General features: G+C 41.4%; 1 protein-coding gene across 7 annotated transcripts in view; it reads right to left on the reverse strand.

Annotated features, from left to right (window-relative positions):
• VPS13D (vacuolar protein sorting 13 homolog D) overlaps positions 1-25,845 on the reverse strand; it is a 284,031-nt gene that overhangs the window by 200,439 nt on the left and 57,747 nt on the right. For all 7 annotated transcript variants that reach the window (XR_012425938.1, XR_012425941.1, XM_045380426.2 and 4 more), the window contains 8 exons: positions 24,428-24,518; positions 21,905-22,031; positions 19,322-19,502; positions 13,249-13,431; positions 7,986-8,208; positions 3,783-3,993; positions 841-1,012; positions 541-653 (listed from right to left, as the gene is read on the reverse strand). Coding sequence is in view for 5 of the 7 variants with exons in the window: in XM_045380426.2 (XP_045236361.2) it covers positions 541-653; positions 841-1,012; positions 3,783-3,993; positions 7,986-8,208; positions 13,249-13,431; positions 19,322-19,502; positions 21,905-22,031; positions 24,428-24,518 (1,301 nt within the window). In the remaining 2 variants the exon portion in view is untranslated. The remainder of the gene's footprint in view (positions 1-540; positions 654-840; positions 1,013-3,782; positions 3,994-7,985; positions 8,209-13,248; positions 13,432-19,321; positions 19,503-21,904; positions 22,032-24,427; positions 24,519-25,845) is intronic.

Raw genomic sequence — 25,845 nt, forward strand, 5'->3', positions numbered from 1 at the left:
TGAGCCACTGCGCCCAGACCCTAACTTTGAAAATGTTGGCCAGCGAGGCATCAGTGCCGCACATCAAGTGGTTCTACATCTCCCACCCCGTAACTACTCAGACACACAGCAAGACAGGACTTCCTGACTCCATCACCCTGTGTGGGACCACATTTTAGCTCCACGAAGTCTGCCAAAGCATTTAATTGCCATTCAAGACAATTCCAGAGTTCATTTTCCTCTCTGGCACATCAAAACACTAGCTGCTCTGTCACCCTAAGCAACTATAACGAGCAGAACAGCCTGAGACCCACAATGGTCACACGGTATGAGGGAGAAAAAGATCTTCACTGTTTTAACCACTGATAATTTGGGGTTGTCTGTTACTACAGCATAACCTAACCGACGTTGACTGATAGAGCAATGCATCTAAACTTTTCAATGCAGACGAGATTCCACCTGCGGGCCACCACTCTGCAACCTCTGCTCCATGTCAACGCAAAACATGTGTATTATTTGGATACTGTTACTAACAGTATAATAATATAATTAAAGGCATACCTGGCTAGGGACCCAGCACCTTCTTTTCTTTTTGGATCTTTAAGCTCCAGACTTACATTCACCATATCAATGAGGAAGCACATGCAAGTGTACACTTCTCCACTCAGAACAGTCTACAAAAGGAAAATGCCCGTCAATCCATAGCTGATGATGCCAACCTAAAAACAGGTTAATACGCCAAGAAATCTAATTTGCTTGCTGCTCCACCTTCTTTCTCCGGGTGAGTTTGAGGAATAGATACACAGGGTGACCATCAGCTGAGACTATGAGAGTTACAGAAGAACATAAGATCTCACTCACATGAATTCTTGGATCTTGTAAATCATAAGGCCGCATAAATTCCTCTATGGGTTCTCCCAGGTTGTTCTCTAATAAGCCGCGGATCAGCTTGTATTTATACAGATCCAGAGAGCAGTGGACTGAGGAGAGATTGCCATGGATAGATATGTCTGGCACAGTATGACTTATTTCTCTACGAAAAAGAAAAAAGATCACTTATACAAACAAGTCACTAACTTAACATTGACATAGCTCACACCCAAATAATGGGGCTAAAGTGTATTCACCCACATTATCAAGCAGGTAATTCCTACTTCCAATGACAAAAATTTCATGTAGCTCCAAATGAAACAAGTTAATACGACTGGCATGCTTCAACTATAAAAAGCCCCTTTTCTCCCAAAATTTACATTTAGGAAATCCTCAAACCAGGCCAGGTGTGGTGGCTCACACCTATAATCCCAGCACTTTTGGGAGGCTGAGGTAGGAGGATCACTTGAGCCCAGGAGTTCGAGACCAGTCTGGACAACATAGTGAAACACCATCTCTACAAAAAATGCAAAAATCAGCTGGGCGTGGTGGTGCGCACCTGTGGTCCCAGCTACTCAGGAGGCTGAGGCAGGGGGTTCACTTGAGCCCAGGAAGTCAAGGGTGCAGTAAGCTGTGATTGCGCCACTGTATTCCAGCCTGTGTGACAGAGTGAGACCCTGTGGGAGGGAGGGAGGGAGGGAGGAAAGGAGGGAGGGAGGGAGGGAGGAAGGAAGGGAGGGAGGGAGGGAGGGAGGAAAGGAGGGAGGGAGGGAGGGAGGGAAGGGAGGGAGGGAAGGGAGGGAGAGAGGGAGGGAGGGAGGAGGGGAGAGAGGGAGGTAAGGAAAGGAAAGGAAATCCTTAAACCTAATATGAGCTAACTAACTAATCTATTAACAAGGAAAACCTCAAGAGACTCAGAAAGAGCTTAAATATTACAGTTGGGAAAGCAACAAAGAAAAGATGCCAAGATCTTTAACTCTTTGGATTTAGTGGTAACTAAAGGCAGACACACCAGTGTTTCATACTGAGCCCAGATGGGACATTAGGATAAACTCCGAATAGGTTCATTATCTCAGTTGCGATGGACAGAAGTAAAGTTGAAGGGGGGAGGGGGCACACATCTATACCTCATCTCAATACTAAAAAGCTTTCTCTAACCTCCCATGGGTGAACTGGGCATCGTGAATCCTACAGATACTATGCTCTAAGTATAGAGAGGGATAGCGTTTGAAATGGCAGAGGTATGTAAAAAATGACTCTGTCTGCAGAGAAAAGCCAACATACAACAGAGTTTTAAAAGACAATGATGCAATAACAAAGAAAAACGGAGACGGCTGACCAAGTGCCATCTCGGGCTGCTGTGTGTGCGGTGTGAGACTGACAGGACACCCTGCATCCAGCATCACCTTCTATCAGGCCTAACAGAGTACAATTATCTGCAGAGAAACACTGATGGGAGTGGGGAAAGTTTAGATAAGCTGAGTAGGAAAGCTTTTTTTTTGCGGGGGGGAAAGCATTGCTTGAAAAGAAAACAAAGTGTTCAATTTCTAAATAATGAAGCTCCTCTTAAGACTGCTTAGCCAGTAAAACCAAATATAGCCCATGCCAACCATAACTGAACACCAGCCAGGGAGCACTTGAATAACACGTAAGACTGAAACACAAACATCCCAGTGAAAACAGCTAAGTTGTATCATTAATCCAGAGAGAAACTAAAAAAGTGATACTAAATGACTTGCCCAAACCAAGAACTGTGAAGGGAGTGGCCAAAAAGAGATTCAAAATCATGTCCTATACAAATAATAAAGCTGTTTTTCTTTTTTTTTTTTGAGACTGAGTCTTGCTCTGTCGCCCAGGTTGGAGTGCAGCGGCTCAATCTCGGCTCACTGCACCCTCCGCCCCACTGGTTCAAACAATTCTCCTCCCAAGTAGCTGGGATTAAAGGTGCACGCCACCATGCCTGGCTAATTTTTGTATTTTTTTATTTTTAGTAGAGACAGGATTTCACCACGTTAGCCAGGCTGGTCTCGAACTCTTGAACTTGTGATCTGCCTGCCTCAGCCTCCCAAAGTGCTGGGATTACAGGCATAAGCCACCATGTACATACGCCAAGGCGGGTATGACAAGGCAGGTGGATCACAAGGTCAAGAGATCAAGACCATCCTGGCCAACATGGCGAAACCCCACGTCTACTAAAAATACAAAAATTAGCTGGGCATGGGGGAGTGTGCCTGTAGTCCCAGATACTTGAGAAGCTGAGGAAGGACAATCACTTGAACCCAGGAGGCAGAGGTTGCAGTGAGCCCAGATCTCGCCACTACACTCCACCCTGGCGACAGAACAAGACTCCATCTCAAAAAAAAAAAATAAAGATCAAATCAAACACTAAATTAGAATCATCTACTTAACTTCCTGTATCCCTCAACAAAACATAAGTGACTTCAGAGGAATTAGTTTTCTCTTTCATAGTAGCCCTCATGTTCAGCACATAGTAGGGACTCAATAAACATTTGTTAAATAGATGAAGAAATAAGTGAATAACTAGTTCTTCCAAACTTAATAGCACTGATTTCCGCATTAAGATTCTACTTATCATAGACAGTTATTCAGATACAAAACATTGGCTGGGCATGGTGGCTCATGCCTGTAATCCAGCACTTTGGGAGGCTGAGGCAGATAGAACACCTGAGGTCAGGAGTTTGAGACCACAATATGGTAAAACCCCATCTCTACTAAAAATACAAAAATTAGCCAGACATGGTGGCGTGTGCCTGTAATCCCAGCTACTCGGGAGGCCGAGGCTGAGGAGAATCATTTGAACCTGGGAGGTGGTGGTTGCAGTGAGCCGAGATTGTGCCATTGCACTCCAGCCTGCCTGAGGGACACAGTGAGACTCCATCTCAAAAAAAAAAAAAAAAAAAAAAACCACTCACTTGTCCAAATTCCTTTCCACCTGCAATTTCAGCCTACAAGGCTCGGTTAAGAGGCTTCCTCCTGTCTGTCGCACAGAATAGGAAGGGAAGATCAGATCTCCACTCCTGTCCTCTGGTGCCTTGGAGTACTCTCTTGGATGCCTCTCTGCAGCAAAGATGTCCATGTCCTGGAGATCCACGACAATGCAATCCAGCAGGCAGACATGGTCTTCTACAAGGACCCAAGGAAAGAGAAGTGATGAAGAAAAGGGGACCCGAAAAGGGGTTGCCCTCAACAAATAAAAAATGCAAAGCTCATTCTGTCTTTGAAAATGTTTACAGCTACCTGCTTCCCCCCGCTGTCCACTACTCAGAAAACTGGCTGTCCAGGAGTCTCCACTATGGCAGCCAGACCTCCTGATGCAAAGCTCCATGTGCTCAACACACCCTGCCCGCCTGCCTCCACTCCAAGCACAGACCGCGTCACAGTTCTTCAGTGTCTCATGCCCACGCTGTGACAACTGAGGCTACCAGGGGGAGGTTGATGACTAAATCTAACTCCTTATGCAATCCCTCCCTACACACAATGCTACCAAAAGGTTTACAAACTTTTCCCAGCACTAAAATTCTTTTTTCAAACAAATATTGCCACATGTAACCACTTCCATTTCCACCGACCAGATCCAAACCACCTTCATTCTTGCCCAGACCAAAAAGAACTCTCCTCCATTAGACCTACAAAATTCCAGTCTAGCCCTCACAAAACCATTCTCCCCACAAAATACCTGAGTGATCCTTAAAAAAATAAACAGTCCATAACATTCACTTCTTTTATACACTTACTGGCTATGGTTAATCCAAAATTCTTTCTGTAAGCCGGGTGCGGTGGCTCACACCTATAATCCCAGCACTTTGGGAGGCTGAGGCAGGCAGATCACCTGAGGTCAGGAGTTCAAGACCAGCCTGGCCAACATGGTGAAACCAGTCTCTACTAAAAACATAAAAATTAGCCAGGGGTGGTGTTGGGCGCCCAAATCCCAGCTACTCAGAAGGCCGAGGCAGGAGAATGGCTTGAACTCGGGAGGCAGAGGTTGCAGTGAGCCAACATCGTGCCACTGCACTCCAGCCTGGGCAGAGCAAGACTCCGTCTCAAAAAAAAAAAAAAATTATTTCTGTAAAACTCCCCCACATCCCTACGAGGCCCTGCATAAGCCCACTGCCTTCTTTCCCAAGCTCATTTCAAGCCATTCTCTCTCCTGCTCACTAAGCCTCAGGCTTATTGTCCTTTGTTTCCCCCAACATGCCAAGCTCTTTGCTGCCTCAACAGCCTTACAGGCGGCACGGCCCTCCCATCTCATCTAAATTCAGTCTTCTCTCTTCTTCTGTCTTTCCCATGATAACATTTATTATAATCTATCAATATTTAAATGTTCAGTGTCTTTTCATTAGTCTGTAAGTAGCACTGTAGGAGGAGCCATGTCTAACAGCATGTTAATATACTAGGGAATAAAATATTATAACACCTGGCATTAAGTGGGCACTGAAAAAATGAGTTTTGTATTAGTTAGTTACATTGATAAATACAGGAAATAGATAAATGTAGAGTTGATCTGGTAGAAGGGGGTAAGGAAAGGGAATGAAGCAGGCTTTGGAGATTCTCTAGGACAGGGGTCCCAAACCCCCAGGCCACGGACGGGTACTCACAGCAGGAGGTGAGACGGAGGTGAACGAGCATTACCACCTGAGCTCTGCTCCCTGTCAGATCAGTGGTGGGATTAGATTTTAAGCGAGGGATCTAGATTATGTGCTCCTTATGAGAATCTAATGCCTGATGATCTGAGGTGGAACAGTTTCATCCTGAAACCATCCCCAACCCTGTCCACGGAAAAACTGCCTTCCATGAAACCGGTCCCTGGTGCCAAAAAGGTTGGGGACTGCTGCTCTAGGGTACTGCTATGGATTCCTAGGATTATATGGGAACAGTGTGAAAACCACTGTCTTAATCCAAGACAATATATCATTAATAGTGAAATTTCATAAATAAATAGCAAATTAGTAGGAGAAATACTGTTAAAAAAGAGACCTTCTTTCTATAAAACATCCCAAATCACTTCTTATTTTATTTTATTTTATTTTTTTTTGAGACGGAGTCTCGCTCTGTCGCCCAGGCTACAGTGCAGTGGCCGGATCTCAGCTCACTGCAAGCTCCGCCTCCCGGGTTCACGCCATTCTCCTGCCTCAGCCTCCCGAGCAGCTGGGACTACAGGCGCCCGCCACCTCGCCCGGCTAGTTTTTTTTTTTTTTTTGTATTTTTTAGTAGAGATGGGGTTTCACCAGGTTAGCCAGGATGGTCTCGATCTCCTGACCTCATGATCCGCCCACCTCGGCCTCCCAAAGTGCTGGGATTACAGGCTTGAGCCACCGTGCCCGGCCCCAAATCACTTCTTAAAGGCATCCACTGATACATATGTAAGACTGGCCTTGTTCCTAGTCATCACGGACGTCATAACATCAGTGACGGTAGGCAGCATGTGCTGAGTGGCCCTCAGGTGCAGCCCTCTCTGTGCTCTAAAAGTGCATGCAGACAGACTGGCAAGCAGTATCATGTTCAGTTACAATTCGGTTCTGGAGTCAGACTGCCAAAATTCATAGTCCAATTCTTCCAATACTATCTACATAACCTTGGGCAAGTCAGATTACCCAATCTCTGCGAGCCTTTGCCTCTTCATCTGTGAAATGGGGGTAGATCACGAGGTCAGGAGATCGAGACCATCCTGGCTAACAAGGTGAAACCCCATCTCCACTAAAAAACACAAAAAAATTAGCCAGGCGTGGTGGCAGGCGCCTGTAGTCCCAGTTACTCGGGAGGCTGAGGCAGGAGACTGGTGTGAACCCGGTGGGTGGAGCTTGCAGTGAGCCAAGATGGCACCACTGCACTCCAGTCTGGGCGACAGAGTGAGACTCCGTCTCAAAACAAAACAAAAAAAAACCCTACAGGAGTGTAATGTGAACAAAATAATTAATGTAAATAATGCACCACAATGTTTGGCACATAGTGTTTCACAACTACTACTATGGTGATGAAAATTATTTTGTTGAATGATCAACATAATTAAAACCACTTTCCTGTCACCTATAGGACTATAAGGTACCAGAGAGAGCTAACAATTCCTCAAATCTATGTAACAAGACACTCAGCAGCCTCTCTCAACTAGTGTCCTGCATCTTGCAAAGTCCCAACACACTGGACTGATCTTTGCAGCTCATATTCTGCCTCCCTCTCTAGCAGCTCAGAGCAGCTCCCACTTATCGGGTGCATCATTCATCCAGAACACATTTAACAACAGAAAAGAGGCCGGGCATGGGGGCTCACGCCTGTAACCCCAGCACTTTGGGAGGCTAAGGCAGGAGGATGACTTGAGCTCGGGAGTTTAAGTCCCAGCCTGGGAAACATGGTGAAACCCCGTCTCTGCAAAAAACGCAAAAAAAAAAAAAAAAAAAAAAAATTAGCTGGGTGTAATGACGCATGCCTGTAGTCCCAGCTACTCAGGAGGCTGAGGTGGGAGGATCGCTTGAGTTCAGGAGGTCAGTGCTGCAGTGAGCCATGATTACAACACTGCACTCTAGCCTGGGAAACAGTGAGAGACCCTGTCTCAAGGGGGGAAAAAAAAAATACAGAAAACCAGAAAAGCCTCCAAAATAATGCTCTCATTTGGAATGACTAATTCTTATAGTGGAGAGAAGAACACCAATAACCAGATGGTTCATGTCTTTTAAACACTGTGCTACAGCATTTCTGTTGTTGCCTAATTTACGCTAACATTTTTTAATGTGTTCTTTTATACTTTTTAGAATTAGTGGCTTGCAAGGACAGTGTCTGGGTAGTGGCTTGCAAGGATGCAGGACTCTTTCTACTTATACTATCACTAGCTGGTGGCAACTATTTTCACCTATAAGAAAAAAGTCCTAATAGACTATCTAAAAATCACTTTAATTACACTGTATCTTGTTAATTTAACCCTACTGTAGAAGTCATCCAATGATAAATTGACACCGAAAACTCTTAAACCTTCTAAAGCAAAATCAAAATCTCATCGTCGTTAAAGAAATGCTATCTCTTCATTAACATCTGCTTGAACACAATGTGCGCCCCCCACTCAGGTTCCTGAACAGTCCTGTGAATTTCCCCACCTTCAGTATTATGTGGCTTTTCTCCTCTTTTACCTGGACTACTGGACACTTGGCCAACAGACAGTGTGGGCTGCGGCCCTCGCTGCTTGGTGGAGGTACTGGGCACAAACTCACTCTTCAGGCTTCCCAGGCTCATTCCAGCAAGAGGCGTCATGAACTGCCCCTGGGAATGGGTTCCCCTGGGCTCCTCCGTGCTTGTCGTTTTTCTCAGACTGTGTTTGGGAGTACCTGTTGGGGAAGCTGAAGGCACAGATTCCTGGGAAGAAACAAAATAAAACTAGAATGCAGGAAATGGGAAGCGGGGAGCACTGGTGGTGGGACTCTATCTTTAATATCTCCAAAGTCCTATCCCAGTCCCCAGCGTCTTCAAAGACTCTAATAGTTGCACTTCCCTCGGCCTCCCAGATCCCATAAACAAGAGGCTACCAGGATCATGACATTTACTGCCACAAAAAATTATCAGCAGAGATGTTATACATAGTTCAATACTTGCTGAAAACTTCTGCAGGAAGATACCATCTCTTGGCTCAAGAGCAAATGTGAAGATGCCAATTGCTTCAAGTGGTTTAATCGAGGTCAAATGCAGCAAAAGCAAGTCTCCCAGCTATATGATAGCTTGTTGCTTTGCTGTTGGGGAGGGGCATATTGTTCTAAGAAAAGACATCTAATGACAACATGGCTCCAATGTGTTTGTACTTTCTAGACGTCCCCCCTCATGGGTTTACATTTCCCATCTAAGTAACTGGAAATGAAAACAAAATGGAAAACAAAAGAGGTCAGCCATTCCTATGATGTTTCTGCTCAAGGGCATACAAATTAAGAAGGCTAACAGAGAAGAAAATAGATTCAGTAATTCTATTGAAAATACTACCCTTCTTACACACTTAGTACCTTCGTTCAGTTAATTGCTAACAGAGGAAAATCTATTTCACCAGAACAATTCAATAATTGACTTAAGCTTCCCAGGGCTTCTTCATGGAGGCCTCAGAGCTACATGTCTGCGTGGCTCCCATAGCATCATGGTTCCCATCATGCCATTCTCAAATGCATCTGAGAGGAGAGGAAGGATGGCTCTCCCTCTAGGGCTGCCTTTTATGTTGACTCCTCTCAGCTTTGGAAAAGAATACAAAAATACTGCTCCCTTTCACAGTTCTCTCAAGTAGTAATTACAAGTAAAAGAAACTAGTTCTTGCTTCCTGCAATTTTTTTTTTTTTTTTTTTTGCAAGGCAGATTACTAGGTAAATGTCATTATTCAAGTATTTCAACATTAAAACCTTTCCCTCTCACTTAGTTTATTTAAACTCTGTAAAGTGTTTGTTGCCCTTTCATTTGATTCATCTCTACATCCTCTCTGTAGTTGGTTTAAATAAATCAGTGGTTTGAGAAGATTAACCCAAAGCTTTTGAAAGACTTTGACTTAGAAATTGTGGTTTAAGCATAAGCTATGGTTGAGAAAAATGAAATAAAAGCATATGCAAAAAAACTCAATCTTGTACTCATTAAGACATGGATTTATGTAAAACAATTCCAAACACACAGGAGTCATGGAACTCAAGGGCAAACAACCCCTCTCCAAGCTTTGATTTCAGGATTATTTCCTGTTCTTTAACCACTGGAATGCATATTAGACAAACCTCACACATGCAAATGTATTCAAGGGCAAATGCCAATACAAAATGATGGATGGTGAAGAAGGTAATTATTCACTTCATATAGACTGTAATCAATTATATTTAACTGTATACATGGGGAGGTAAACTTCACAGATGTGTTTATCTGGTTACAAATACTTGAACAAACGACACACTCCAAACAACCCTTATGGAATTCTACAGAACAATCACTGGTACCTAGTAAGACAGTTTTTCCAAGATTTAAGGATATAAAATAAGATCACCAAGAAAGTACTAGTGAGGGCTAAAAAAAAAAAAGAAATTCTTCTTAATGGGCCTTAAGAACAACTTCTTTACACAGTAGGAAAGTAATTCAAACACTAAAATAAATAAATAAATAAATAAATAAGTTAATAAGCAGGCTTTCTCAAGTAATGAGATATTTTAAAGGGTTAGTTTTCATTTTCTTTTTTAAGCATGTGAATGTGAATTGACTGCTGAATCCCATAAGGTTTTTCAGAATAGTCAGGTTGCAAAAAAAGCACATTATACCTTGAAGAAAAAGCGATCCTTGTATGCACTGCCACTTAAAATCAAATCCTCAAAAACAAATACAGGGAAATTTTTTTCATTAAAACACTACAAACTCTGTGCTATTATCTGGCTTAAAAAATAGGAACCCTTTTGCAAAAATTTCTTAAGTATTTTGGCAATTCTCCTGCCAAGGCTAACTTCAGGGTCTGCTGGTAAACCCATATATAGATATATCTGATAAGGAAATTCAGTCCATTACCTTTTTAGGAAGGACAGAGAAACAAAAATGATCCTGCTAAACTTGGTCACACATTCTGGCTAGAACTGATTTCCTCCTAAAAATTTTAGTATGGCCTCAAAGTAAACATTTACCACAAACACAGCTAGGCACTGCATAATGCCATTTCAGTCAACTACAGACCACATATACTATGATGGTCTCATAAGATTATAATGCAGTAGTTTTTTATCTTTTCTATATTTAGATATGTTCAGATACACAAATACTTACGATGGTGTTACACCTACCTACAGTATTCAGCACAGTACTGTGCTGTACAGGTTTGTAGTCCAGGAGCAACAGGCTACACCATAGAGCCTAGGTGTGCAGTATGCTAAGCCATTTCGGTTTGTGTAAGGACACTACAATGATCACACAGCAAGGAAATCACCTAAGGATGCACCATTCTCCCAAGTAGCTCCCTGTAGCTAAGGGACCATGACTGTATTTGGTCTTAGTCCCTGACACAAGAGCTTCTAAGACCCTTGGAATCTCCAGAGTGGTAAAATGTCCTTGTGTATGTTAATGAGATAACTGGTGGCTAAAAGCCCCTAAATAGCTTTAGAATGGCGGTTGCTGGAAGTACGGGCAACGTGATTAGAGGGATGGAACTTTCAGTTTTAGTGCCCAGACCTCCAGAGACAGCAGCGGGGCTAGAGATTGAGCCTACTCAAAATTGGCCAATGATTTATTTAATTATACCCATGTAATGGGGACGCCATTAAAAGCCTAAACAATAGGGTCCAGAGAGCTATCAGGTTGGTGAATACATCCACAGTCCAGGAGATGGAGCACCCCAATTCCATGGCACAGAAGCTCCTGTGTTCGGGAAGCTACGAGATCTCGCCCTACGCACCTCTTCATCTGGCTGTATCCTTTATTACAGCCTTCATACTAAACCAGTAAATGTGTTCCCCTGAGTTCTATGAGCCACTACAGCAAATTACTGAACCTCAGGAGGCACTGTGGGAACCCCAAGTGTATAGCTAGTCCGTCAGACGTACAGGAGACCTGGACTTGTGATTGGTGTCTGAGTGGGGAGCAGTCTTTAGGGACCTGTGGGGTCTTACCCTAACTCCAAGTGGTTAGTGTCATAATTAAATTATAGACCAGTTGGTATCTTCACAGTTGGAAAATGGTTACTATGGGGGAAAATCCAACTCATTTGGTGTCAGAAGCATTAGGAGCTGTTTCCTTTTATGTAAAGAGCACAGCACTGGCTGATATGTAATAAGCATTCAGCAAATAGCAGCTATGTATTCCTATTTTTGGCAGTTTTAAAATCTTACAATCAAATCTTACATACATCTCAAAGGCCATCTCTCTCCCTATGTTATTAGCTATTATACTAAAAATAGGCATAAGTAGCTGGGAATTTTAGTAAGTGCTTTCCTGACACAGTAAAGTGAGTTTGCAAGGAATAAGCAAATAGACTGAAGAGCTGCTGTGGAAACCAGCAAGGAATGATGAAAACACACACCAGGAATGACAAGGCCTCATCTCTGGTTCCAGAAATGTCACTCAGTCTCCTCAAATGCAAAAATGGATGAAGGGGGACTAATCAGACCATCTAAAAGGTCCTCTCAGCTTTAAGGGTCTGTGAATTACTAGGGGTTTCCATTTTTATTGTTTATTCTCAAAGAATCCTAGTTTCCCCTAACGTAAAACACAAATAACAACAGTCCTCATCCTAATTACCTCCAAACACTGTTCCGAGAAATGGGCAAGTCACAGCCATAAAAAAGAATGAAATCATGTCCTTTGCAGCAACATGGATGGAGCTGGAAGCCATAATCCTAAGCAAATTAATGTAGAACAGAAGAGCAAATGCGGCCGGGAACGGTGGCTCACGCCTGTAATCCCAGCACTTTGGGAAGCCGAGGCAGGTGGATAACCTGAGGTCAGGAGTTTGAGACCTGCCTGGCAAACATGGTGGAACCCCGTCTCTACTAAAAACATAAAAACTCAGTGGGTGTGGTAGTGGGCACCTGTAGTCTCAGCTACTCGGGAGGCTAAAGCAGGAGAATTGCTTAAACCCAGGAGACGGAGGTCGCAGTGAGCTGACATGGTGCCACTGCACTCCAGCCTTGGCAACAGAGTGAGACTCTGTCTCAAAAAGAAAAAAAGAAAAAAAAAAAGAAAATGCCCCATGTTCATGTTCTCACTTGTAAGTGGGAGCTAAACATTTGAGTATTCATGGATGGACATAAATATGAGAACAACAGATACCCTCCTGAGGTTCTATAATTTGCTAAGAGAGCTCACAAAACTCAGGAAAACACATTTACTTGTTTAACATCAATTAGAGCAGGGTTGGGGGGTGGTGGGAATGGGTCAGAAAACTACCTATTGGGTACTATGCTCACTATCTGGGTGCAATATACCCATCTAACAAACCTGCACATATACCCCCTGTATCTAAAATAAAAGTTGGAAAAAAAAGGTGCCACAGTAACTTAAAACTGAAAAGCAATATACTGTATGTTATTATTAAGACATTTTTAAATGGCTTCAAGTAAACCATAGGCCAATCACGTCCTGTGAAAAAAGCCACAGAGTCTAAAACATTCATATTATAGAAGGAATGCTTTTATATAAAGAAAGCATTATAAAAAGATGGAAGGTTGATTCCACTGGTTTGTTTGCTAAAACAGCTTACTACCTACAGTTACTAAGAGTTACAATTTACACTACCTCAATTCATAAGGTTAATGGAAACGTCAATAAAATGTCCAAAAAAAAATTCTTCAAGCCACATACCCTACAAAAGTAATAGCAATTACGGATCATCTTACAGCAGCATACAAATTTTTCCATTAGTGATCAAATACTAGCTGAACAGAAAAGGAAATGGATATTGATGCTCACCTTATCTTGTAGGGAAAATGTGCCAGGAAAACCAGCAAACAGAAACTTATTTTTGACTTTCAACTTCCCCAAATTTGCTACAATCAGATTATTTGATCTGGAACTTTCTGGGATCAGAAGAACGGGAGCACCAGCTTCAATATCCAGGAGAACCCGTGAACAGCGCTGAGCTTGATCTCTCACCTGAAAGAGGAAGGAAAACTGGCTCAGAGGATAATTAATTCCCTAATTTCACCACCAAATAACCTCAGATTCCCAAAAGTTTCATGAGTTTATAAAATAATTAAAATTATACAGAGCACATTCTCTGACCACCATGGAGTTAAATTAGAAATCAGTAACAAGATAATGGAAAATCCCCAAATATTTGGAAAATAAACTACACACATCTAAATAACCCCTAGGTCAGAAGAAATCACAAGGGAAATAGAAAAATATTTTCACTAAAATAAGAAAGACATAATACATTAAAATTTGTGGCATACACTTAAAACAATGCTTAGAGAAAAATGTACACCATTACTTTAGAAAGCAATAAAGACTTAAAAATCAGAAATTGGAAGCTTCCACTTTAAGCAGCTGGAAAAACAAAAGCAAATTAAACCTGAAGTAGAAGGAAGAAAATAAAAAGCATAAGTCAATGATATAGGAAACCGACAATTAGAGAAAAATCAATTAAACATTTTATAGACTATGACTGCACCCAAAAACCACAGAACATATATATATGTGTATATATGTGTGTGTCTGTGTGTATATATATAATATGTGTGTGTGTGTGTGTGTGTGTATATATATATATATATATTTTTTTTTAGACAGAGTCTTGCTGTGTTGCCCAGGCTGGAGTGCAGTGGCACAATTTCAGCTCACTGCAACCTCCACCTCCCGGGCTCAAGTGAGATTCTCATGCCTCAGCCTCTCAAGTAGCTGGGATTACAGGCACGCGCCACAACACCCCGCTGTTTTTTGTATTTTTAGGAGAGACGGGGTTTCACCAGGTTGGCCAGGCTGGTCTCAAACTCCTGGCCTCATGTGATCCATCCATCTCGGCCTCCCAAAGTGCTGGGATTACAGGTGTGAGCGTGCCCAGCCCAGAATACACCTTCTTTAGAAGAACAGGTGGTCTATTGGCTGAGAGTATGCCTCAGACATAATATAGGCCTGAATAAGTTAGTTATTTTAAAAGATAAAACTAATAAACCCCTAGCCACTTGTTAGCTTGGTTATCTTGGTTAAGTCGTTAAAGTCTCTGTACCTCAGTTTCCTTATCTATAAAATGGGAATAATAATAAGCCTAAACCCTACCTCAAAGAGGTGTAGGGATTAAATGAGACAATACATCCAAAAACTGAGGTGAAAATGTAACAGCTATTATTACCACATCAACACCATCTCTTTTCAGTCTTTTTATCCTCTACACACAGCTACGTATTTTTGTATATACAGGCATCCTGACTAGCGCTTACATCTTTAACATGCATTCGGTTATACGTTAATGGAAAAAACTCTGAATCATGAACCAGACAACCAGGGCTAAGAGTTAACAATGTTTCCTCAGTTATAAAATGAAAGGAACAGCTGGGCTCGGTGGCTCAAGCCTGTAATCCCAGCACTTTGGGAGGCCGAGACGGGTGGATCACGAGGTCAGGAGATCGAGACCATCCTGGCTAACACAGTGAAACCCCGTCTCTACTAAAAAAAAAAAAATACAAAAAACCAGCCGGGCGAGGTGGTGGGCGCCTGTAGTCCCAGCTACTCGGGAGGCTGAGGCAGGAGAATGGCGTAAACCCGGGAGGCGGAGCTTGCAGTGAGCTGAGATCCGGCCACTGCACTCCAGCCTGGGCGACAGAGCGAGACTCCGTCTCAAAAAAAAAAAAAAAAAAAATGAAAGGAACACATCTGCTGACCACTGCCTCATTAGGTATTATCATAACTAATTATCTTTTTTTCTTTGATTATATCCCCCCACTGAAATATAAACTCCATCAAGGCAATGACCTTGTCTTTCTTGTTTTCCACTCTGTTCCTAGCATCTGGCAAGCTGCATGACACATTCATTCCTAAATTACAGAAGAAATGAACAAACAGGGTTGTTGTAAGGATCAAATGAGATAATGTGAGGAAAGCACTTTGAAAACTCCAAAGCATCATTAATATAAATAGTTATTGCCAAAAGTACAGGCTACTTATTTCTGCTACCTCCATATTCCTACTATAACTGAATCAAGGGAAGAATAGTAAGAAAAATAACTCCCTGTTGGTCATATAGCTTATGGTAGCAAAACCTACACTCAAGATATTTGTCCCAAGATTTCTAAGGGTGCAGTATTACTTTACAATACCAGTTGCTAGGTGAATGAAGAAGTGTAACAAATATAAGAGGTTATATGTAAAGTGGAAGCCATAGGAAAACTGCATCATACTTCCGGGGTAAAACATACAGGAAATCATTTATATTTGGCCAAATTATCTCGTACAACTGATACTCTTATCACTTCAAACATTAAGAATAAAAAGAAATGCAAAGTCCCACTGAATCATTATTTACAGACCTCAGAAAATGTAGGAATAAAAAGTCAACTACATGTCAAAAACACGTGTCACCAATACAAGGTGAAAGAAATTTAAATTTCAAACAAAATAGCCTCTTATCAGCAAATAAAGGTAGATCTTAGCTCATATAAACCTAATTCAAACAGCTAGAATTAAAGATTCTTGAGAAGATAAGCTTTTTTTCAAAGCCTACATATTGAACAATGTTCAAAATAGAAAGACATTCCTTTAACCTCCTACTTGTCTTATATAATTTCATAAAGCAAAACTTGAGACTTATTGTTCAACTCTGCTTAACCCAGGAAGTTAAACCCAATTACTCAGTAACGTACAAGTATCTCATTTCCTAACCCAAATGATTCAGCACCATAAGACTTACTACTGTTTCAACCACACATGTAAAAATAACTGTTTTAAATGCACATAACAATTCTAACAGAAAATATTTAGCAGAGTTGTATTGAGAGTCACAAAAATGTTCATAACTTTGATAAAACAGTACCATTTATAGGAATCAATACTATAAACATAATTCAAAAAGTGAAAAAAACTTCACTTCTGTAAAGAGATTCACAGAAGCATTAGTCATAAGAATGAAAAGCTGAAAGCAATTTAAATGTTAAAAATAGGAAAATGGTTAAACTAATAGATTATATAGTTGCTATACAGAATATCTATGAAAAATGCAAAGCAAGATGGAAAAAGACTCTAAAAAAAGCTAGGAAAAATAGCTGGATTCTAAAAGTGCATGTATAAAATCAGTGTGTTTGACATACTTGATACTCTGTATGCTATTTCTGAATCTAAATTATTTTATAAAAGCACATGCAGACCATAAATGTAGTATCATTTTATATCAAATAAAAAGTTGGACAATAAGAGTGTTGGCAAAGATATGAATTAAAAGAAATTATTATACACTGCTGATGGGAGACTATCATTGAGACAGCTGTTTTGGAAAACGATCTGGCTTTATCTAGTGAAGATAAATGTGTGCACACCCTATGGCTCAGTAATTCCACTGCCAGGTATCTCAGAAATCAGAGAAAGTCTCAAGTATGTGCATCAGGACTCACTGTACACAAGAGCTAAACACTGTAAACAACCCAAATGTTCCAAAGGAAAATGGATAAATCGTTTATACACAGAATGAAATGCAATGGTGAAAATAAATGCTATTGTAGGTAACGATGAATGAATCTTACCAACACACTAAGTGGGGGAAAAAGCAAGTCATGGAACATTAAATACGGTTTAATGCCATTCTTATAGAGATCACAAGCAAAGCAAAATATACGGTTTAGGAATTTTGTCTTTTTAATTTTAAAGGATCTTATAGACCCAAAAATCATCAGAGTGATTACCTGAGGAGTTGACAGGGGAACAGGGGAACAGAATAGGGAAGGAACACAGCATATGCAGGCAGCTATCTTCCTGATGTTCTAATTTTCAGTTTAGAGGCAGGTTCACAGATGTTCATCTTATTATTATACTCTGTAACATATAGACATGCTACAGATAATCTTTTATAGGTATAAAACACTCAAATTTTTTTTTAGTTTTTAAAGAAAGAAAAAAAGATTATATATTCCATGAGTAAATTCATAGAAAAATGTATTAAAAAACAAACAAACAAACAAACAAATTAAAATATGCTATAGTGCAGAGATACTAGCATGATTCTTTTTTCCAGATTTTCTATCATTTGATTATGCTGCTTTTCTATTTTTAAAAATGCATTCTCTGGAAGATCCACAGGAAACTGACAGTACTTGTTGCTTCCAGGGAGAGAAACTAGATGGTTGGAGAAAAGTAACTGAGGGGACTTTTCCCCAAACGCCCTTTTTCACTTTGCTACTGTACCAAATCAGTATCTAACACAGTCAAACATTTTTTATTTAAATTAAAATGTAATGTTTAAAAATGCTGCCACTATAAAGACAGTATCTATTTATTAAATTATAATATTTTGCCTATTTTTATTTTTATTTTTTTTGAGTCATGGTCTGGCTCTGTCACCCAGGCTGGAGTGCAGGTGGCATGATCTCAGCTCACTGCAGCCTCCACCTCCTGGGCTCAAGCCATCCTCCCACCTCAGCCTCCCAAGTACCTAGGACTAAGGCACATGCCTCACCACGCCTGGCTAATTTCTGTATTTTTTTGTACGGAGTTCCACCATGTTGCCCAGGCTGGTCTCAAACTCCTGAGTTCAAGTGATTTGCCTGTCTCGACCCCCAAAGTGCTGGGATTACAGGTGTGAGCCACCACGCCCGGCCATAAAGTTTTTTAAAAAAAGGAGAAATAACATGTTTTTACAAAAGTACATTGTTATTTTCTGTGGTTCCCAAACTGCACTGAGACACCACAGGGTGGTGAAGGCTTGGAGCTGCCAGGACTGTTTTTTTTTGAGATGGAGTCTTGCTCTGTCACCAGACTGGAGTGCAGTGGCGCCATCTCGGCTCACTCCAACATCCGCCTCCCAGGTTCAAGGGATTCTCCTGCCTCAGGCTCCCAAGTAGCTGGGACTACAGGCAGGCGCCACCACGCCCAGCTAATTTTTGTATTTTAGTAGAGACGGGGTTTCGCCATGTTGGCCAGGATGGTCTCGATCTCTGGACCTCGTGATCTGCCCGCCTCGGCCTCCCAAAGTGCTAGGATTACAGGTATGAGCCACCACGCCCAGCTGCCAGGACATTTTAAATTTTTGAAGGAAAAACAACATCTGCCAGACACTGCACTAACTAGTAGCTTGTGGTAGCTAGCATTCAATAATAGATCATTCTATACTCCTTTCAGTAAGGTCTCACCTTTGCGAAGCTGGGTCTTCAGCGGTTGCTGTGATAAAAAGCAAGTACCATAAGAAGATAAATGTGGACAGGAAGTAAGGGTTGTAATGTCCAACCTGATTCCAAGTTTGAGAAGTTATGCAGTACCCAAGAGGCACATACCTCCTACCAGTCATTGTGGTTATTTAAGAATGAAATCAAATATTATTCTTTCCATTTATGTGTTACTATTTTTTCAAACACCTATTAAGCTGTTAGGACGTCGTACTTGTCACGTTGTTTAGACTTACTTACTTTGTAAATGGGAATACCATTAGGTGCTTCCTTTGGCCTAGGATGTGCCATGAATAAACTACCAGGACCCCACAGGTGCCACGAACTCAGTTTGGAACTTCTGATCTATTGTGTTTAGAAAAAACCTACCACTTTCCAAGAGAAACATCCCCACTGAAGTCCTAAAAGGGACCAGAAGTCGTAGTGTTCTTTGTAAATCTCCCTTATCTTTTTTCTTTCAGAAAGTGAAAGCTAAACTTTGGAGGTAATTTAAGTGAGATACAATAAATAAGGAATAAAGCTCTCCAATTACGCAAAGATTTCTGCAGCTAATCTACATGGAGAACATATTAGCAAGGATAAATTACCTTTACTCTTCCACATTTATCTCTAGAGGCCTAAAAGTTCTACTGATCAGTCAAACTGGAAAAGCAGCTTAGAGGGCCCAGGCTACCTACCGTCTGCCCCTCAATAGCAGCTCGCTGGCGCCCTAAGACATCTTGCAGCTGAGTGAAATGCTGAATGAAGGCCACCACCTCCGCCTGGAAACGCTGAGTATGCACGTACTGCACAGAGGCCATCCGGAGGCTCACGCGAATGTCGTGTTCTCTCCGGAGCAGAGGGTCAGGCCGCCCGTACCTAAGAATTAGGATAAAAGTGTGACTCAGATAACAGCAAGACACAAGTTAGTATTTCAAGAAAACTCAGGTTGGTTGAGGGGCTTCCCTAAAAACAGCTTTAATTATTAAATGGAAATCCAAAATTAGGCTTTACAAAGCAAACTCTAATAATTACTCCCTTTGTAAGCTTCCATGACGGGATAAAGGTGTGATAGCCAGGAGTAGAAATAGGTGGACAGCTCTAGCACTGAGGTCACTCAGAGGCCACCTGAGGTTCTGACCTTTCTCCCTGCCCTGAAAGTAAGTATGCCTGCTCACCATGTTCCTGGCAAAGACTGCGAGGATACAAGCGTGAAAAACAATAAAAATAAGGCCATGAATTAATAGGTAAAGAAAATTAGGCATCGGATTCAATGTTTCTTGGAAAAACTGTCTTCTGGAGGCAGAAAGACATCCTTCTACTTCAGCTGAATGTAAGTCAAAGAGTTCTGGAATCTATAGTCAAAGATAAATTAGCAGACTTCTCAAATTGTTCTGAATTTAATGCAGCATGGTGCCATAAAAACATTATTAAATAGGACACAGTCAACCAACATGGCTGAGTACTTATTTTGGGCTAGGTGGAAAATTAAGAATTTTCCATTAATTATCTGATTTATTTTAGAGTCATGACACCGAGGTACATAATACAAACAAATCCATTCTCAGCAGGGTATAATATAACCCCCCTAAAAATGAAAAGCCCTCAGACATCTTCTTGAAACAGTTCTTCTCAACCTTGGTTGAACATCAGCATGTTATTTAAAAAAAAAAAAAAGACTGGCCAGGCACAGTGGCTCACGCCTGTAATCCCAACACTTTGGAGGCCGAGGCAGGTAGATCACCTGAGTTCAGGAGTTTGAGACCAGCCTGGGCAACATGGTGAAACCCTATCTCTAACAAAAATACAAAAAATTAGCTGGGTGTGGTGGCACATGCCTGTGGTCACAGCTACACGGAAGGCTGAGGTGGGAGAATGACTTGAGCCTCGGAGGCAGAGGTTGCACTGAGGTGAGATCACACTACTGCACTCCACTCCGGGTGACAGAGGGAGACTTCATCTCAAAAAAAAAAAAGAGAGACTAAGCATGGCCCTAGACCAATTAAATCAGAATATACAGAGGCAGACCTGAACATCTATATTTTCTAATACCTCTTAGATTAAAAAAAAAAGAGAAAGAAAAAAAAGGTTGAAAACCACCATTTTAAACTCCCTATTTTCTGAGAAAAGAATTCTTTTTTTTTTTTTTGTGAGATGGAGTTTCGCTCTTGTCACCCAGGCTGAAGTGCAGTGGTGCAACCTCCACCCCCCAGGTTCAAGCTATTCTCCTGCCTCAGCCTCCTGACTAGCTGGGATTACAGGTACCTGCCACCACACCCAGCTAATTTTTATATTTTTGGTAGAGACAGGATTTCACCATGTTGGCCAGGCTGGTCTCGAACTCCTGACCTCAGGTGATCTGCCCGCCTCAGCCTCCCAAAGTGCTGGGATTACAGGCGTGAGCCACCATGCCCGGCCCTGAGAAAATAATTATTTAATAACCAGACAGGCCTAAAGATTCCTTTCTAAAATCTAACATAGAAACAATTCAATATAGATCATGTTTATAAACAAAAATGCATAATGAACTCCTATCATCAACAACCTTCTGAGGCTGAAATCATTCCACAACTTTTAGAGCTACATGGAAGCTCAGAAATGTTCTAATGATCCAGTCCCCTTTATAGATAGAAAAACTGCTGCATGAAGACTACGTGACTTGTCTCAGGACACACAGCAAGTTCATGGAAAACTGGCCTGAGAGCCAAGGGCTATCAGGAATCAGAATTATTCAATCAAACCCTATCTGGGGTGTGTGTGTGTGTGTGTGTGTGTGTGTTGAGACAAGGCCTCCCTCCGTCATCCAGGCTGGAGTGCAGTAGCACAATCATGGCTCACTACAGCCTCCAACTCTTGGGATCAAAGAATCCTCCCACCTCAGCCTCTCAAATAGCTAGAACTACAGTTGCATACCACCACACCCAGATGGTTTTCTTCTTCTGTAGAGACAGCGTCTCCCTATGTTGCCCAGGGTGGTCTCAAACTCCTGGCTTCAAGCAATCCATCTGCCTTGGCCTCCCAAAGAGCTTAGATTACGGTGTGACCCACCGCACCTAACTCATACCCCATCTGTTTACGAAGTTTTAAGTAGCCCACTTCAACACAGATCCATTTTAATGAAATTTAAAGTCAGGAAGGACTCCTCATAACCATAACTTTTCAATTTCACCTCTAAGAAGGTAAAATTCTTTAAAAGTTTTCTTCATTGTCTAGCCAACAAGAATCTGAAACAGTAAGTATTATGATAAAATATTAAGTCAGAAAAAGATCGAGATTTTTACTTAAAAGTCTGGAAGATGAGTGCTTCTTCACCACTGGTAGTGAACCGTTCTCTGTAGAACTCTCCATGGGATGTGAGGTCACTTAGAGACAGACTCCCAATGCTGCCCTGTAAGGCCAGGTCTCCCTCTAAGGATGATAAAGTTAGAACACGTTACTATGTATCTTTTTTGTCACACAACTTAAATATGTCTGGAACAAAAGCTGTTATACACATGCCTCAGATTTTTCACTTTGTAATCAAACATCAAAAGCAAATTTTCATATTCCAATATACCCAGAAAAATATTTTTTACAATATTTAAAACAAAGTTTCAATGCAAAAAGAGAAGAAAAGAAAAAGTCTCAATGCAGAAGTCCAAAGGGGACTGAAATAATATGGTAACATTACACATTTAAAAGATAAAACCTTTATAAATACAGACAGAAACTTGAGGCTTTCTGAGATGAGACCCCTAACTAGAATTAAACATCATTAGCTCTATTAATTATACTCTGGATAAAAGAATAAAGGAGGAAGTGTCAGAAACACGTCAGGTATTCAAGCAACATTAAGTGTGTTTCACTGTGATTTAATGAAAGACCAAAATTAATGAGATAGACAGATACCGAAGACACAGATTTGAAACTACTCTGTATATAAGTGAAGTTTCTGGAAGGTGAAAAGAAGAAAGAAGAGGTGACTGAAACATGTACAATTAGAATGTGAACATATAATGAGTCATTATTAACACTGTATGGATACTAAAAAGGAATATTCTGAACTGTTGTCTCTGTAAAACAAAATTTATTATCATAATTATCGTTATAAAACAATTACTAAGGTATATTTGGCATGCTAGTTCAGCTCCCAATGAATCAAAGACAGAGTTTTTTGTTTTTTGTTTTTTGAGACAGGGTCTCAGTCTGTCACCCAGGCTATAGTGCAGTGGCACAATCGTGGCTCCCTGCAGCCTTGACCTTCCAGACTCAAGCAATCCAACCACTTCAGACTCCTGAGTAGCTGGGACTACAGGCACTGGCCACCACAACCGGTTAATTTTCACTATTTTTTGTAGAGATGAGGTCTCACTATGTTGCCCAGGCTTGTCTCAAACTCCTGACCTCAGACAATCCTCCCACCTCAGCCTCCCAGAGTGCTGAGATTACAGGCGTGAGCCACCATGCCCAGCCACATACTTATTTTAGATACCTAATGTCTTCTAACAAAAATACCCAAGCTTTTACCAATCTTAAAGGCCATTAACAGGAATACGCTGTTTAAAAAAAAAAAAAAAAAAAAGCCAATCTCCTCTAAGAGGCTTTTCTAAAATAATTGTACAAGGCATGAAACTTCAGCCTCAGTTCATTCCCTCCCCAAAAGACATTCTTGTTTTTACTACAGCATCAACATGTGAGCTTTGTAATCTTCAATAATTAGGGAAGGAAAAATGTTTTACTTCACACTTTATAAATCTCCACTATTTAGGCTGGGCACAGCGGCTCACGCCTGTAATCCCAGCACTCTGGGAGGCCAAAGTGGATGGATGGCTTGAGCCCAGTAGTTTGAAACCAGTCTGGCCAACATGGTGAAACCCTGTCTCTATAGTTTAAAAAAATAAGTTAAAATATTATTTTTTAAAAATCCTATTTAGGACCTGATGTAGTTGATCACTTGTATTTGACTAAGAATTTTAACCTATAAAGTCCCATTAGAGAGAATGCTGGCCAGGTGCTGTGGCTCACACCTGTAATCCCAGCACTTTGGGAGGCAGAGGCAGGAAAATCACTTGAGGCCAGGAGTTCGAAACCAGCCTGGCCAACATGGTGAAACGCCGTCTCTACCAAAAATACAAAAATTAGCCGGTCATGGTGGCATGCACCTGTAATTCCAGCTATTTGGAAGGCTGAGGCATGCGAATCGCTTGAATCCAGGAGGCAGAGTCTGCAGCAAGCCAAGATTGCACCACTGCACTCCAGCCTGAGCGACCAAGCGAGACCTTGTCTCAAAAACACAGAATAAAGAATGCCAGCTTTGCTACAGTATCTCCTGCATAATACCATCACCTCTACTGGTAGCTCCCCCCAATTTATGACTCTAGATGCAGTCATATCCTCTGGTTTCCCAGAGACAGCCCTGTTGTATGCCTGTTTTCCAGGTGTAATTATATTAATGATGTCCCCTTTAACTCTCAGAAATATCTCAATTTGAACAAAAAAAAGTTATATGGGCACCCTAGAGTTTGTTGAAAACACAGACACCAGGGCTCCATCCCAACTCACTCAGATTCTTGAGAAGGAGATGAGAGACAGGAGCAGGGAAGAGGTTGTGCCAACACCCGCACTTTTAACAAGCTATCCAGATGATTCTGATCCATCAGCCAGCATTTGGGAAACCACCAACATGAATCCTGGCCAGACTAGTAACCACAATCAAGCCACTGCCACACCTTACTCAGCGCATGAGGACAATCAATTTGTGATCACAATGTTCAAATGTTGACCAGATTTTGCAAGTTTGCTTCCCTCCGCCCCCTACCACTTACCAATCATTTCCAGGTGTGCTACTAATTTGGACACATTTGCTTTGGCAAGCTCACTTGTGGTCTTATTCAGCACTAGAGAAAGTGAATGAACCTAGGAACAGACAAGATAAAGCAAGGCCAATATTACTGGGGAGAAAAGGTATCTTTCAGGAAAATGGAAGAACAATCAAAGAATACACAGAAAGGCATGGGAAATTTGAAGGTAATGCTTTTAATGATGCCGATTTCACTTCAGCTTTCTTAAACCAGACAAACCACGACCTGAGGACAGGGCAGAGACTGGACAGTCTAAATTTCAGTTTCTGTGGTGCCTTCTCTATGTTTGCCTTGTCTATTTTCTGTTCATGAGATGCTTTACATTATAAAAACAATTTTTCTCATTTTGGCATTCATCATTAATATTGTACAATTCCATAGTAACTCAAACAGATCCATTAAATCTCATTTTAAGAAGTTTTTCAAAACAAAATGATAAATATGATTTAGAATCCTATTTACTACCTTTGAACAAATATTTAATAGAAGCCCACCATTAACCAACTGAGACTTCTCCTAGAAGCCATAATCAAAGATTTTCTTTCCTAGGGACAACTATAAATAGAAGAAAAAATCCTCTGTCTTGGGAGTAGCATTCTTTGTAACAAATAAATTTCATAATGCAATATTGTAATTGCAACTATTAAAAACATCTTATACGTCTAGGATTTGTTGACTCAGTTCTCAACAACCTTTTTTGCTTTGAGTAACATCACAGGGGACAAAACATTGATGGAAGAGAAGGAGTGAGGAAAAGACTGACAGCAGATTTAATCTTCAATGCACACCCACCACTTCCTAACAGCAGGGACCGTGCCTTCACTCCCTTGTCTTCACTCAGGAAATGTCTGGTGCATGAATAATCAGGAGGAAAAAAAGATGGGAAAAGAAAAAAAGGATGTAATAGAAGGAAAGGAAGAAGGAAAATCATTTATAGAAGAAGACAGGGAAAAAGCAGTGGGTTATTATAGTTGGAGCAATGACTTTGTGGGGGGAACTCCAGTTCCCTTGCAGTATGATTTCTCACACAGACACAGAAGGAATCGCAAGGCAAGATCATCACGGGGGAATTAAAAACCTCTAGTCAGCTGGATGCAGTGCTCACACCTGTAATCCCAGCACTCTGGGGGGCAGAGGCAGGAGGATCACTTGAGGTCAGGAGTTCAAGACCAGCCTGGCCAACATGGTGAAACCCCGTCTCTCCTAAAAAAGAAAAACTAGCTGGGGATGGTGGCAGGCGTCTGTAATTCCAGCTATTTGGAAGGCAGAGGCACAAGAATCTCTTGAACCCAGGAGGCAGAGGTTGCAGTGGGCCAAGATCACACCACTGCATTCCAGCCTGGACAATAGGGCAAGACTCTCTCTCAAAAAAATAAAATAAA

This window comes from Macaca fascicularis, chromosome 1 (genome assembly GCF_037993035.2).
Source record: "Macaca fascicularis isolate 582-1 chromosome 1, T2T-MFA8v1.1".
In the NCBI taxonomy this organism is placed as follows: Eukaryota; Metazoa; Chordata; class Mammalia; order Primates; family Cercopithecidae; genus Macaca; species Macaca fascicularis.